Source organism: Trachurus trachurus, assembly GCF_905171665.1.
Source record: "Trachurus trachurus genome assembly, chromosome: 16".
NCBI classification, from domain to species: domain Eukaryota; kingdom Metazoa; phylum Chordata; class Actinopteri; order Carangiformes; family Carangidae; genus Trachurus; species Trachurus trachurus.
The window spans coordinates 20945237-20961142 of NC_139902.1; the positions used below are offsets into that span (position 1 = coordinate 20945237).

The following is a 15906-nucleotide window of genomic DNA, read 5'->3' on the forward strand; positions in this document are numbered from 1 at the left end:
GACAGTTGTAGAAACATTGAGTAAGTGAGTGATGTTGTTTTCTTCTTGAACCTAAGTTGTAACATAACTGAACATTTGAGATGTTAAAAAGTCATTTGCTTGTGATAGTATGAAGGTTATTGTGTAATTTTATTGGCCGCCCGGTATGTCAGAGCGTCATGTACTGTACTGGCGTTAAGATACCTGAGGCGCCACTCTGATCAGTGCAGAGGAGAAGTTGCTACGTCTTGTTCAATGATGCCACAGTGTAGTAGAGGGAAACTATTTTGTTAATGTGAATGTTTATGTGTTTGTATAAATGATGACAAGGCTGTGACATTTGCTTTTTTTTTCATTAGGAACTGGGGTGGTGGGAGGGTCTCTCATATGGGCGTGCAGCTGCTAGGCAACAAATCCCATCAATGGTACCAATGCAGTGCAGTAATCTGATGGTGTGGCTCTGGAGGGGTTGACCAGCCATGGTCTCAGGCCTGGAAGTGAAGCTCCCACCTCCAGTTATTCCAGTTATGCCTTTGTAGAGGGAGAGTGACACACCAGGGGCACACATGCGTGGGCATCCACGTGCAGACACTCATGCACGTGTACAGACACACACTTTTATTCAGAAACAGCAAGGGACCGCATTCCTGCACAGAATGGGGCTCTTTAACAGGGGGTTAAGGAAGGGTGGGGTAAGAGCTTATCATGAGGTGATGTGAAAGAAATCTGCCGATTTGTGTTTGTCAAATCAATTAAAATACAGCTGGCAGGTTTCAGATTGACTGGCTCTAACACAAAGAGAACATGATATAATATGCCCTCATTCTTTCTTAAATATCATAACATGTGGCTCTTACTGCTAGCAATGACAGTGTTAATAAGCTACAAGTGATATTTGTCACTTTCGCAACCTCAGTCTCTTTTGCATGTTGGCACTTTGACATTTCCTAAATACAATTAAACTAAGTGACCTGACCTGATCTGACCTGAGGATGACATCAGGTGAAAACTCTACAGGACTGCATGGCAGTCTGTGGGGTGGTTGTTAAAAACATTTCGATCAAGCACACGTCAACCTCATGGAGGAATCGTGTCAGAGCACCATGGAAATCTGGACCAAATTCAACAACACCCTATTCAGTGTCTTTTGCAATGTTTCACTGTGGACCAAAGTGGAGGACCAACTGGTTAAGAGACAGCTGTAACTGGCTATAAACAATATTTATTTTCAGTTATATCTTCATTTTATTTTTATGTTTTCATTTTATTATTATTATTATTATTATTATTATTATTATTATTAATAATAGGCGAGCGTCTGGTGGCCGGGTCTTGGCCCACGGGACCCGGCCGGGCGCAGCCCGAAGGAGCGACGTGGGCCCGCCTTTCCGTAGGCTCACCACCCGCGGGAGGGTTCAGAAGGGGCCGGTGCCGTGTGATTTGGGTGGCAGCCATGGGCGGGGGCCCCGGCGACCCAATCCCCGGACAACGACTCTGGCTTTAGGGACATGGAATGTCACCTCGCTGGGGGGGAAAGAGCCTGAGCTCGTGCGGGAGGCTGAGAGGTATCGGCTAGAGATAGTCGGGCTCACCTCCACGCACAGCCTGGGCTCTGGAACCCAACTCCTTGAGAGAGGTTGGACTCTCTTCCACTCTGGAGTTGCCCATGGTGAGAGGCGGCGAGCTGGTGTGGGCTTGCTCATAGCTCCCCAGCTCAGCCGCCATGTGTTGGAGTTCTCCCCACTTAACGAGAGGGTCGCTTCCCTGCGCCTTCGGGTCGGGGATAGGTCTCTCACTGTCGTTTCGGCCTACGGGCCGAACGGCAGTGCAGAGTACCCGGCCTTCCTGGAGGCCCTGGGAGGGGTGCTGGAAAGTGCCCCAACTGGGGACTCCATCGTTCTGTTGGGGGACTTCAACGCTCACGTGGGCAGCGACAGTGTTACCTGGAGAGGTGTGATTGGGAGGAACGGCCTCCCTGATCTGAACCCGAGTGGTGTTTTGTTATTGGACTTCTGTGCTAGCCACAGTCTGTCCATAACGAACACCATGTTCGAGCATAAGGGTGTCCATCAGTGCACGTGGCACCAGGACACCCTAGGACGGAGGTCAATGATCGACTTTGTAGTCGTGTCATCTGACCTCCGGCCGTATGTCTTGGACACTCGGGTGAAGAGAGGGGCTGAGCTGTCAACTGATCACCACCTGGTGGTGAGTTGGATCCGCTGGCAGGGGAGGAAGCTGGTCAGACCTGGAAGACCCAAGCGTATCGTGAGGGTCTGCTGGGAACGTCTGGCAGAATCCCCTGTCAGGGAGGTCTTCAACTCCCACCTCCGGGAGAGCTTTGACCGGATTCCGAGGGAGGCCGGAGACATTGAGTCTGAATGGACCATGTTCTCCACTTCCATTGTTGACGCGGCCGTCCGGAGCTGTGGCCGTAAGGTCTCCGGTGCCTGTCGCGGTGGCAATCCCCGAACCCGGTGGTGGACCCCGGAAGTAAGGGATGCCGTCAAGCTGAAGAAGGAGTCCTACCGAGCCTGGCTAGCTCGGGGGACCCCCGAGGCAGCTGACGGGTACCGGCAGGCCAAGCGGACAGCAGCTCGGGCGGTCACGGAAGCAAAAACTCGGGTCTGGGAAAAGTTCGGGGAGGCCATGGAGGAGGACTACCGGTCAGCCTCGAGGAAATTCTGGCAAACCATCCGGCGCCTCAGGAGGGGGAAGCAGTGCTCCGCCAACACTGTTTACAGTGGAGGAGGGGAGCTGTTGACCTCGACTGGGGATATCGTCGGGCGGTGGAAGGAATACTTCGAGGATCTCCTCAATCCCACTGACACGCCTTCCGTCGAGGAAACAGAGTCTGAGGACTCAGAGGTTGATTCATTCATCACCCAAGCTGAAGTCACTGAGGTAGTCCGGAAGCTCCTCAGTGGCAAGTCACCGGGGGTGGATGAAATCCGCCCTGAGTACCTCAAGTCTCTGGATGTTGCGGGGCTGTCGTGGCTGACACGCCTCTGCAGCATCGCGTGGCAGTCGCGGACAGTGCCTCTGGACTGGCAGACCGGGGTGGTGGTCCCTCTCTTCAAAAAGGGGGACCGGAGGGTGTGTCCCAACTACCGGGGATCACACTCCTCAGCCTCCCGGGGAAAGTCTATTCCAGGGTGCTGGAGAGGAGAATTCGGCCGATAGTCGAACCTCGGATCCAGGAGGAACAATGCGGTTTTCGTCCTGGCCGTGGAACGCTGGACCAGCTCTACACCCTCCGCAGGGTGCTCGAGGGCGCATGGGAGTTTGCCCAACCAGTCCACATGTGTTTTGTGGACTTGGAGAAGGCTTTCGACCGTGTCCCACGTGGCATCCTGTGGGAGGTGCTCCGAGAGTATGGGGTCGGAGGCCCTCTGCTGAGGGCTGTACGGTCCCTGTATGACCGGAGCAGGAGCTTGGTTCGCATTGCCGGCAGTAAGTCAGACCTGTTCCCGGTGCGTGTTGGACTCCGGCAGGGCTGCCCTTTGTCACCGGTTCTGTTCATTATTTTTATGGACAGAATTTCTAGGTGCAGCCAAGGGCCGGAGGGGGTACGGTTCGGGAGCCACTTGATTTCATCTCTGCTTTTTGCAGATGATGTGGTCTTGTTGGCTCCCTCGAGCCAGGACCTTCAGCATGCACTGGGGCGGTTTGCAGCCGAGTGTGAAGCAGCTGGGATGAGAATCAGCACCTCTAAGTCCGAGGCCATGGTTCTCGACCGGAAAAAGGTGGCTTGCACCCTCCAGGCCGGGGGAGAGTTCCTGCCTCAGGTGGAGGAGTTTAAGTATCTTGGGGTCTTGTTCACGAGTGAGGGGAGAATGGAGCGCGAGATCGACAGGCGGATCGGTGCGGCGGCCGCAGTAATGCGGTCTTTGTATCGGTCCGTCGTGGTGAAGAAGGAGCTGAGCCGAAAGGCAAAGCTCTCAATTTACCGGTCGATCTACGTTCCCACCCTCACCTATGGTCATGAACTCTGGGTCATGACCGAAAGAACGGGGTCCCGGATACAAGCGGCCGAAATGAGTTTCCTCCGCAGGGTGGCGGGGCGCTCCCTTAGAGATAGGGTGAGGAGCTCTGTCACCCGGGAGGAGCTCGGAGTAGAGCCGCTGCTCCTCCACATCGAGAGGAGTCAGCTGAGGTGGCTCGGGCACCTGTATAGGATGCCCCCTGGACGCCTCCCTCGTGAGGTGTTCCGGGCATGTCCCACCGGGAGGAGGCCCCGAGGAAGACCCAGGACACGCTGGAGTGACTACGTCACTCGGCTGGCCTGGGAACGCCTTGGGGTCCCCCCGGAAGAGCTGGAGGAAGTGTCCGGGGAGAGGGAAGTCTGGGCATCCCTGCTCCGACTGCTGCCCCCGCGACCCGATTCCGGATAAGCGGCGGACAATGGATGGATGGATGGATTATTATTATTATTATTATTATTATTATTATTATTATTACTATTATTATTATTATTATTATTATTATTATTATTATTATTATTATCTGGCGTGTATGTGTGCATCTGTATGTGTGCGTACATGGGTATGCACATGTTTATATACGGTAATTACTTTATTTACGTGCTGTTGAATGATGATGATTGTTGTCCTTAAATCCCAATAAAAATTTGATCACAAAAAAAAGATTTAAATTGTCAGAAGTAATACAGTAGTTTTGTTCTCCCATACGGCATATTGTCAGCCTCACCCTGTTTGAACCCACTCTCTCCTCCACCACCGTAAATGAGCGCCTTGTGTTTCTGCCCCTCCATTTCCTCCCATCTCTCCTTTCCCCTCTCTTCATCTCTGATTTCCCTCCCACCCGCCCTCTTATTTCCCTCTGACCCTCCCACACTCCCCCTCCCCATCAGGAGGCCTATAGCCCTCAGTGGGTGTGTGCTGTCATCAGAGGTATTGTACTCCCCAGTGCAGAGCCACGCTTTACAGTTTAGACTTGCTCTGTCTATACTCCCACTGATCCCTTTGAATGGAAACCCCTCTGCTGGGTTTGTATTCAGAGACTGTTTATCCCCCTTGTGTGTCTCCTCTGTGTGTGTGTGTGTTCAATTGATATTCTGTATATGTATACCCCTTACAGTCCCCTTTTCTACAGGAGGGTTGCCCCTCCTTTTTGTTTTTAACTAGCAGGAATGAATAAAAATGCATAGACTACATTCCTGGATTAAGGAGAGCCATATGGATCTGCCATCAATACAATGGTCTTGTTTTGGCCATGTCTCGCTCGCTAATGATCAGAAATATTCAAAACAGCTTTTATGCAGATTCTTAGCAGACATGAGTAGTTTTACAGTTGGTTAATACTGTATTTAGCGTGGCTCAAACAATAGAGGAAGCTTGGGCTATTTTTACCCCTAATTTAACCGGTTAGAGGCTCTTAGAAGAGGAGGGAGGGGGGTGTGTGTGTGGGGAGGGGAGGGGGGATGAACATGTCAGAGGAAAAGAGAAGTAAATGAAGTGGAGCCATGGGAGAAATGAAACAATGAGGAAATGAGGACAATAATGTCTGTGTTATCCTTTGACCCAACCGGGTTTTAAATTTAGTTCTGACTTCTACAGTCAAGATTAGGACAAAATGTAAAAAAAAAAAGAAAAGAACAGACTCTGAGAGACAGCAGGAGGACTAGTTATAAAACAACGATTGACGGGACAGACCTCAACTGAAACACCTATTGAAAGAAGCACAAATCTGCTCTGAAAAAGTACCAATAGTCAATCTGTAGGGACAAAATAGTGCTGAGTTTAAAGCTGAAGCACTTAAATGAATGATTAATCAGTTGATCAAGAAGCTAGACATCAGATTAATCACCAGTGACAGTAGCTGTCAGTTACTGCACTGGTTCAATTCCTGAAGAGCACAGTATTGATTGCACATAAAAGCACCTCCACTTGATGATCACACAAATTAGCAATTTCTTTAGAGATATTTTCTCTTTGTTTTTCTTATGTCCACTTATTACACAGAATTAGTAATGCATTTAACTTCTGTATCTTTACTCCGTAACAAAGATCTAGAGGTGCTAATATCCCTTTATACCCATTTTCAATTCTAGAGGCTCAGTAATTCTCAACACAAGGTCCCTTTTTTTAGGTGGATATGGCTTCTAAATGAATTCGTGCTATCTGTCAGACAGTGGCGGATGTCACTGGCACGTCTCCATTTTGTTGTGAAAGCCACTTGGCTTGGCACATGGCAGTGGGGCAAAAGTTCAGTTAACTCAACTACATAACATTTGGATCTCGACAGTTTGGGGACACTCGCTAAAGTGTTGGTGCCACTGAGCGACTGCATCACAGCTGCAGATTCCTGCTCTGTCTACATCTGTGGCTCTGTGTGCTCCCCGCCGCCTGAGCTGCTCTGATATTTTAAGAGGATCTAATTAATGGCTGCAACGTTGTGAGGCCAGGCATGGAGTGGCCGCTGTGTGTTTGGTGGGCTCAAATAAAGGTGTTTATGCTGTTTCTTGTGCCTTCCAAGGCCAAGTATCTGGCATGACTCCACATCGCAGAAAGAACAACCAGTTTGCTCCCTGCTCCAAATATTCTGTGGTTTAGGTGTTTGTGTGTGTATGTGTGTGTGTGGCCTACGTGTGTACGTGCTTGCATGCTGTCTGTGTCATCAATCTCTCCGTCTTACACCCGGCTGCATGACGCATACCTGTGTTTGCCTGATTGTGACATGCATAGGTGAATGAGATCATACGCTGCAGTGACGCACAAATCCTTCCATCCATGCGTGTGTTTTATAGGTTAGTTGTTGTGTTTAAATGCAGTCGGCTCTGCCAGTCCCCAAGCCAGAGGCCAGGTTAGGTCAGATTTATGAGGAAACTTGTTTTCTTCCACTAGCCTCAGGGTTCATGTCTCACCAAGTAAGAATGATGGATGATGAGCACTTGACGTCATCTCGGGAATTTTGCTCACTTTTGATGTCGTTTCTGGTTTACCATCACAGATACTTTGAAGCATATGCTAGATTACAAATCATTTTATCATGGCTGCTGCTCTTGTCTCACAGGTGTCTTGCTCTGTCCTTTAGCCTTGTGTATAGCTTTGTATTCACCCTGTGTCCTGTGGTATATAGCTCTTTAGCTCTCCAGGCTATCTATAAGTAGCTGCTCCAGCTTACCTGTCGCTATTAATACCTACAGATTAACCACCTGTGAATCACAGGCACCTGTGATACAGCTACCCGACACGTTTTCAGGAAAAGCTCCTCAAAGGCGTCAATTTAGGTTTAGCAGGTTGCTGTAGTCATCAGTGCTGCTCTGTGTGATGGGGATGTCTGCTAACCCGCTAACCTGTGGCAGCTGTTGTTGCTGTTCCCCACTGAAATGAAAAAAAAGAAGAAAAAAAACTAGTGTACCTCCAGCACTTTTAAAACTTTGTATCAATCAAAGTGCTGCGTCGTACTGTCAGCTTTCTGCTGAGCAGTGGGGCTTTTAGCTGCTCTAGAGTGGCATAACCCTCACTTCACCTCTCATGATGCAGCTGTCCTGGGCCCTGAGCTCCGTGTGTGGGTGTGGGGGGCTGATGGAGTTCGAATAGCAGGAATATAGTTAAAGTTATAATATAGGGCTTTATGGGGCAATGATTCCTTTGTTCATTCCTTTGTCTGTTAGTTATTTCATTTATTCATTCATTCATTGGTGTTGTTGTACATCCTGGAGATGTTGTGGAGGTAACGCACTGTTAGCCTTCCTTTATTCTCCAGAGCTTTTTTCATTTCAATCATTACAAACAAGACTTTAAATGAACTGCATAAAAGAGCATCTCTTGTGTCATGGTGAAAAGAAAACAAAGCACAAGACTGAAGTCATACACAACCAGATCTTAATGTAGACACACAGACAGAATCAAACAGCCACAATAACAATAGCACAAGTTAGTTACATTCAAATTCAGTATTGAAATATACATTAACATTTTGTCTGATCAGATGTTTCTCTATACGTCAGGTCTGACGACAGATTAATGCTTTTATCTACACTAAGTCCCACATTTTTTCTTATCAGGTTTCATTAAAATCACTGTTATTTAAAGGTGACTCCATGTCCTAATATTTGTTTGGATGCTCTAAGAGCCTCTGGTCTGTACAATTAGAGCTTGTCTCCCCCTAGTGGTTTGCTTGTGTCCTGCCTTGTAGTTATGGGATCTGAATACAAGGATGTGGTGATGATGATGAATGCATGACCAAAATGTATTTTTCATAATGAAGAATTATTAATGATAAGAACAGCCGCCACTGCAGATTGTAATTTAGAAAGAGCAAAGGCAGGCGCTAAGTTTACCCAGATGATAAAACTTTCACAGCATGAAGCAATTAGATGTGAGTTTCCCTTCAATTGAGCTTGCTTCTAACTTTGATATAACAGGCTCATGGAGTCAGTTGAAAAATTCACTTCATGAATTTCAATGTGCCTTGAGGTTCTCACAAGGGCTTTGATGATAGATTCCTCCTCTGAAAAGAATTCCACGTCCTGATTTTAAAGACTTTTAAAAGCAGAATGTTTGATACGTGCGGCCAATGTAGAGCAGATGCTTACAGTACCATGCCTTCACCGTGAACCCCAGTGGTAAGAGTTGAAAAGTGTTATGGGCAGGTTGGTGCTTGTACCTGTTATCCCGAGAGATTTAGCTTACAGGGCAACACGATGTGTGTAGTTAAGTCTTGCTGATTGAGCACTGGCAAAACTGGTTACCAGTGTGTGTGTGTGTGTGTGTGTGTGTGTGTGTGTGTGTGTGTGCGTGTGTGCTCCTGTGAATGCCAGTGTTTTTTGTTCTTCTTCTTTTTAGTATTACATGGAATTAGGTGGTGCAAAGTTAGGTCAAGGGTTCAAATCCTGGCCACAATGAAATGATAGAGAAACTGAAATAGAAAAAGGGAAAGTCCCAACAATATCCAGGGACTTTACCTCTTTTTTTGAGTGCCTCAAGTATTTAAAACCGAAGCAGCAGGCTTATAGGACTTTCATTTTTCTTTTATTGTGCTTTATTGCATTCAGGGTTTGACTTTCTGTCCAGCTTTACTGATGTGTTTTTGGACCCAAACTTTGGTCAGTTTTGTTCTTTTCACTTGTCCTAAACAGTTTTGCAGAAGCATATTTGATCGGTTTGTCATTTTTCTGTCTTAAAATTCTCTCCTTTCTGTCATTTCTTACCAGAAGATGACGTTGACCTCGAGGCCCTGGTGAATGACATGAACTCTTCGCTGGAAAGCCTGTACTCCACCTGCAGTGGTCAGCAGACAGAGTCCACCCCACTACTGCACAACGGACAGACCTCTTCCTCACAGCCACACCACCACCACCATCATCATCATCACACACAACTTAACCACCCGCGGCAGGGTCAGCACCCACACGCGCTAAGCCACGCCTCCCCGGAGCCGCCCTCCTCCTCCTCGTCCGCGGACTCCCCCCAAACAAGCCTCAGACGGTCGCAACCCATGCACATCCTTGCCGTGAGGTAGGTGCTCACACAGATTTTTAACCGGTATGAAAAAAATGCTTTCGTCACCTCAGAGGTTTGCAGTTGAATTGGTCGGGTGGCGAGAAACTGAACATGAAAGGTAACTGAACCCTGGAGGGGAAGCGTCTGAGAACAACATGAAAGATAACCGTCGCTTTGAATGTGCAAGAACTCACATTAACATATATTTGGCTGCCGAGTGGTGGAGCGAGTCAGAACGCTTCAAAAAAAGTGCAGATAATCAGCAGCAGAGAGAAATATGGAGCTGCTCCCATGTGAATGTCAACATGACAGACACACTGTGTGAAGGTTCAGCTTTGGATAATAAAATGCTCTGAAACACAATATTGATTCTTTTGTACCTCAAGTGGCAACATGAAACCAATGACCTTGAACTTTTTTTGGTTCAACATAAAAGTGAGTAATGATAGTTACATTTAGTTCTTTAGTTTGATAAGTTCTTTAACAGGAAAATGTGACAAAAATACAACTATGACAGATAATTTTTAATGAACACTTGAGTGTCTATGGAATGGCTGAAACAATTGGTCCATTGACATTTATCATTTACTCGATGAACAGCAAATAAGTCATCATCAGTTATTTTGATGAACAAGTGTTATTTTTCCAAAAACAAAAGTTAAAGGATGACCCTGTTCTACTTACTAACACATTATGTTTGCCTTTTGTATATAGTGATGAGATTTTTTCTAAATTTTCAGAAAATTCAAAGGATTCTTTGAGGGAATTGTTTGCACCTTTGATCTGTGGCCCTAAAAGAATTTATGACTGGAAGCTCAGACATTTTGAAAAAATTACCCATAGTAAAACAAAGGTGTTAACTTACAACACATTTAGCAGTAAGTATCCGAAATAAAAACGTATACAGTAAATGTCTAAATACAGTGGTCCTTGTGCGAGCGAACACAAAGAAACGCATACAGGGCACATACCAACACATGCACTCAGGCAACCAAAGTGTGGCACTAAGCTGTGAGCTGCCTCCTTCCAACCTCGTCCATTTGCACATGCATAGCCACCCATGCCGAGTTCAAACCCTTTTTTTTCTCTCTCACCCTGGAAAAGAAGCCTCTCACTGTACACTCATCCCTCCACACCCTCTCAATAATTGTGTCCAACGTTTACTCCCCGCTTCCAATCTATAGCCCTTGAATGACCCGTTCCTCCTTGTCACTCCCTCTTTGTCTCAAACTACACCAGCAGCAGGAGAAAGGTAAAAAATCTCATTTATTTTAGTACCAAGTGCAAACGTCTCACTCAATTTAAACAGTAGTAACCTATATCCCCCCCAAGGGTATCATGGTATGCATTGAAAAGTGGGTATGCACTCTCACACATAGACACTGACGCTGCGTACATAATGTACACACAAACATGCATTCACAGCAGAGCTGGTGTCAGCTCCTATTATTTGCCTTTGGAGCATTTGACAGAAACAGAGGAGGGATAATCAGGTAATGGAGTATTCTGTCTTAAGAGCGCTCTCTTTCAAACACTCACACATACACACACATACACACACAGGCCCCGAAGTTCTTATTATTCAAGGCTGACCTCTGGATAACCCTGTTCTCAAGCTCAGATGGGACGACATCAAAAGACCCGTTCCCTTTTGAACTCACTGGGTTCTACAGAGAGACACTTTGATAGAGAAAGAAACTAAAAGAAAGTGTCTTCTACACTGATTCTCTAAGCCAGCCGTGCAAGCTAGAATTACACAAACTGACCTGCACATTTTTTTTTAAATGATTGCATCCTGAAAAGTTTGTGTTCAACTGTCAAATCATCATCCCTTCTTAAGGGCACTGGCTCACAGGGTGTGTGCCTCATTTAAAAACTGCTTTAAAGTGATGTCTTGATTCAAAATTGATGTGCCATAAATATTGCAGAAAATTAGCTAGCAGGCTGCGGAGGTCTGTGATTTCCACTTGCGGAGAGACTGTTCATTATGGGTAGATCAGATAGAAACAGACATGAGCCTGGATACTGTACAGCAATGCTTTATTAATTCCAAGTCTCTCTCTCCCCCTCTCTCTCTCTCTTGCACATATTTCACATGTCAGCGGGTCCCATTTCAAAGTTTTCCCATCTCACTTTTAAGTGGCTGCTCCAGTGCACGACCTTGGGCTTATATCTGCCTGGGTAATTAGCAAGCACAAGCTTATGCCAAAATACATGCTCGGTGTGTCAAGCCACCCTCCCGTTGCCATGGTATGACCGTTCCTTTGTTCTGTTTCCATTGTTCAGGAGGCTGCAGGTGGAGGAGCAGCAGCTGAGGACATCTTCTCTCCCGGCCATCCCCAACCCCTTCCCCGAGCTCTGCAGTCCAGCCAGCTCACCTGTCCTCAGTCCAGGGTCCCTACCTCCCGGAGAACCTTCCACTGGCAAATACGTAAGTCCAAACCCAACAAAGACACACTGTTGAAACCTGGTCTCTCTTTCAGAAATTGAATTAAGAGGAAAATGTTTGTAGCTCACTCTGCATTATAATATAGTGTGGTTGCATGAAATGCAAAACATTGTCTTCATGCAATATGGATGAAGATGCCTTTCCCTTTGAAAAACAGATTACGAGCTGTGCTGCTGATTTTGATTTACTTTTATGTTGACAACTGAGTCATGTGTGACTCAAGTTACTTGTTTTGAAGGATGCAGAATTTGGATGTCGTAAATCAGCTGTATTAAGTGGTCGAGTGTGTGTTGGACACAAGCATTTAGGAATTTTTCCCTGCTCTACATCTGCCCCCATGTTTTGCTCATCAGAGGCACGTAGATTGCTTACATATGACGCTGCTGCACTGTACAGTGCATGTGTGTGCTGAACAGGGTTTGTGGCTTTGTTTGAGAAAAGAGGTGAAGAGTGGAGGATCGTGCTTTTGTGTATGTGTGTGACTGTGTGTTTGTGTGTGTACCTGCACACATGGCTGCATTTCTGTGGGCCAGTTTGCATGTGCATGTTCACGTGTGTGTGTGTGTGTGTGTGTTTGTGTGTACATGTGTTGACAAAGATTTAGAGGCTGGTCTGTGTCTTCCTGGAAGTCATAGTCCCTCTACCGCCACTTTTAATGATCTTCACATGGGGCCAGCCACTTCTGGTTACAGTAACATACCAGTTTACAGTAATGTGAGGGAGGATTATTTCTCATAAATACTCAGCCTGGCTATGATCCTGGCCCGTTCTGGTCATGGCTGCTAGACTGCAGTTCCAGTTAAGTTGTTTCAAGCCATTATGCAAGTCTGACTTTAATATGATCTGCTCTCCTTTACAACATCAGCTCATAAATCACTTGATGACTTGATGAACCGGTGGCATCCCGTAAATGCTGAAAGAGTTGGGAAGTTGTGGCTTTGAATTACCATCTGTGACATAAATAAAGCTCTAAATGGTTAATGTTGGACGGAGCAATGAAAGATTAAATTTCATTCTTGTCTTCATGAGTTTCTTTCTTTATGGTGATTTCTGCTGGCTTGAATTATGAAGTGTGGAATAAATTCAACACTCCATGGTAAATCCTTGTTCATATGGTGGGTAGGTCAAAGATTCATGTCTCATTTAGTGCTTATGATCTTTGTATTGAATTGCCAGCCATGACATAACTGGAGCTCGACGCAAGTGAAACGATTTTGTTTGGTAAATATTGAGAAACCAATTTATGACACTGGATGACAAGAATGTAATGTTGTTGGTGTTTAAATCCCCAGATATCCTGTTTAGAGTGCAGTATAGAGGAAGTGGAGCGGGAGATGCGGGTGAGTTGGAGATTAGTGGTGGAGTTAAATTGCGTCTGTGATCTTACAGTAATCAGATGATTAAATATGTAAAAATGTGACTAGGTGGTCAGTAAAAACCAGACCACCACAGACCGACTTTGCCTTTTTTTAGCCAGTCACTTTGTATGTAGGGCTTTTAGATCTGCCTTTGACACTGATTACAGCTATGTCCCAAAATCACAAACAACTGTTTCTTCATTTAGTGAGCATGGATGAGGAGAAGGGTTTTCTTTGTAGTATGATTTGATTTGAATATTTCTGTTCAAGAACAGTCAAACTTACACTGAAACATGAAGGAGTTTGAATAGTTTCTGAAGCCACGCTAACATTTGGTTGTTTTTAAGTAAATTACCCGACTTTTAAAATTTTGTCAGTCACTCAGGAATTAAGCATTCAATTGTTAATGTGAAAAAGTTTTTGCATCATGTGTTCAAGTGTTGCCATGTTCTGTATCCTAGACATGCCTGTAAAGGTAAACTGTGCGCAGATACAAGACAAAACCAAAGTTTTTATGACTTTTGTTTTTCCTGCACCATCAAACGTTTGCAGTGCAGAGAAGGCTGTTGAAAATTAGATTACTTGTGTGTGTGTTTGTGATGCACACAAATAGCACACACTCGTGTAAACTGAGTGCCATGTGCATCCACCCCTGTGCATGGGTGTACTTGCATGTGTGTTTGTGCTTGGGTCTGCCTTGTTTGTCTTTGTGAGTTCTGTAAACTATTTACAGCATTGGCAGTGTCTCTTCATTGTTGATGGCAATGGAAAGTATGTCTCATTGTGGTTGTTCTTTAGTGGAAATTCAATTCAGCACCTTTCCACTGCAAAAACCTCCTGCGGAGCAGGCTCATCACACACACATGCCTCTGGGGTCCAGCTTTGTAAAGCATGCAGAGACGCAGTCACATTGCTTTCTCACAAACACAAAGTCCTCCCTCAAGTCATACAAGGAGAACTTGGTGATCTGTTTGAGGTTTGACAAGTGGGGTGGTGAGCAGGTTAATTATGCTCCCCAGCCCACTCTCTTGGACCCCTGACCTTAATCATTTCAACCACATGTGCTCTGTTTAGTGCCAGTTTTTTTCTCTCTGTCTTTATCTCTTGTTGCCAGTCTGTCTCTATCTACCCCTCTCCCTGTCCAGTCAGCACAGCCTGCTGTTGAGAAGTTTCTCTGTTTAGTTTACTGAATTTTCCAACCTCCAGGCGCTTTCTGACAGACTTTCATACTTCTGTCCCTCTGTTCCTCCTTACCTCACTGCTTGGCCTCTGTGCAGGAGGCATGGGGATGCAGTGCAGGGCTTGTCAGGAATCACTGGGCAAGCTGTTTGACACGGCCTTATGATTCCCAATTACCTACCCCCCCCCCCTCTCTGTCCTCTCCCTCCTGTCTTCCTTCATTTCTCCACTCATAGCACTGCTCTCTCTGGTTTGTCCACTTACCTGTACACTCTGAAAGAGAGGAATCTAAAATAAAAGTGTAATGTATTCAGGTTTTGAAGTATATCATCAATTAAACATTCAAGTCTAAATCAGAATGAATACACTGAGTTAGTTTTAGAGTTACAAGATGATTAAGAGCATCAAAGTGCCATCTATGAGCACTGGCATCAGTCCAGTGTGGAATGTGTGAAAGTGTGCACAGACGGGCACACATCCAGAAACAACTGACTTCCTGTTACCACTAAGAGTTACTACAAACATAACCTGGGTTTCATGGAATTTTAAAACGACATACATCTTTCCATACACAGCCGACTGGCCAAAAAGCAGGTATTACAACCACACAACACTTAAGAAAGTACTAGAGGCTTGGCGTGTGTAATCCATGTCGTGCAATGGAAAAACCTATAAGAAGCCCTGAATGCAAGGCAGTTAGCCAGTATATCCATTAATTTACTCAGTCTAAGTTCTCGACAGTCTGTCCTTAGCAGAGCAGTAGAGAGTGCTGTTATGTACTTACTTGGACACTGTGTTCCCAGAGCTGCCCCAGTCATTCTAGTGTGGGAACACTGATTTGATCACTGGGTTGCCAGATTTTGTTGGATTTACTGTACTTGGACTGGATGTCCTGTAGCTCACTGTGCTCTATGGTATGGCAGGATCCCCACGCCCTGTCTCTGCCTCTGTAGTCTGTGTTTCATTATCGGCCCATTGCTCTGTCTATCTCTGTGTGTCTTGGACTGTATGTAGGTGTTTATCTTTCTGTCTGTCACGGGGGTTTGCACCGTCATCCCTCCTCCCCTTTGTCCTTCACTCCAAACTTTGACTTCCCGTTAAAATTCTTGCTGATTTGAACTGGTGCAGTGGGGTGTGTGACAATTCAGCTCACACGATGAACACATGATGAAGTAAGAGGCCCAAAATAGTGCATGGTGCCAGACGAGCAGTGGAGGTTGGGTTGGCACTAATCATGTTAGCTAATGTGCTGTTGGTGCTCACTTCCAGCATCATTGCCCAGTCTTAGAACTAATGTAATGCAAGTTTAAACAAACCTGCTAGCAGTCTGTTCTGTGCGCATCTCTTCACAATCCCTTCTTATTATTCTTCAGATAGAGAGAGTTTGGTCGAGTACAGCTTGAAAAAAAAATGTTCAGGGTCACACAAATATCGTACCTGTCATGTGTTTTCTGAAAGTGGATACAGCCAC

The 15906-nt window shown here is 45.9% G+C and overlaps 1 protein-coding gene across 2 annotated transcripts in view; it reads left to right on the top strand.

Annotated features, from left to right (window-relative positions):
- The window catches only part of grb10b (growth factor receptor-bound protein 10b), a 62085-nt gene that overhangs the window by 22228 nt on the left and 23951 nt on the right, over positions 1 to 15906 (top strand). The window contains exons 4-6 of one of the 2 annotated variants that reach the window (XM_083989820.1): positions 9161 to 9464; positions 11736 to 11880; positions 13191 to 13238. In XM_083989820.1, coding sequence (XP_083845946.1) covers positions 9161 to 9464; positions 11736 to 11880; positions 13191 to 13238 — 497 coding nt within the window. The remainder of the gene's footprint in view (positions 1 to 9160; positions 9465 to 11735; positions 11881 to 13190; positions 13239 to 15906) is intronic. The other variant, XM_083989821.1, reaches the window with a different exon arrangement.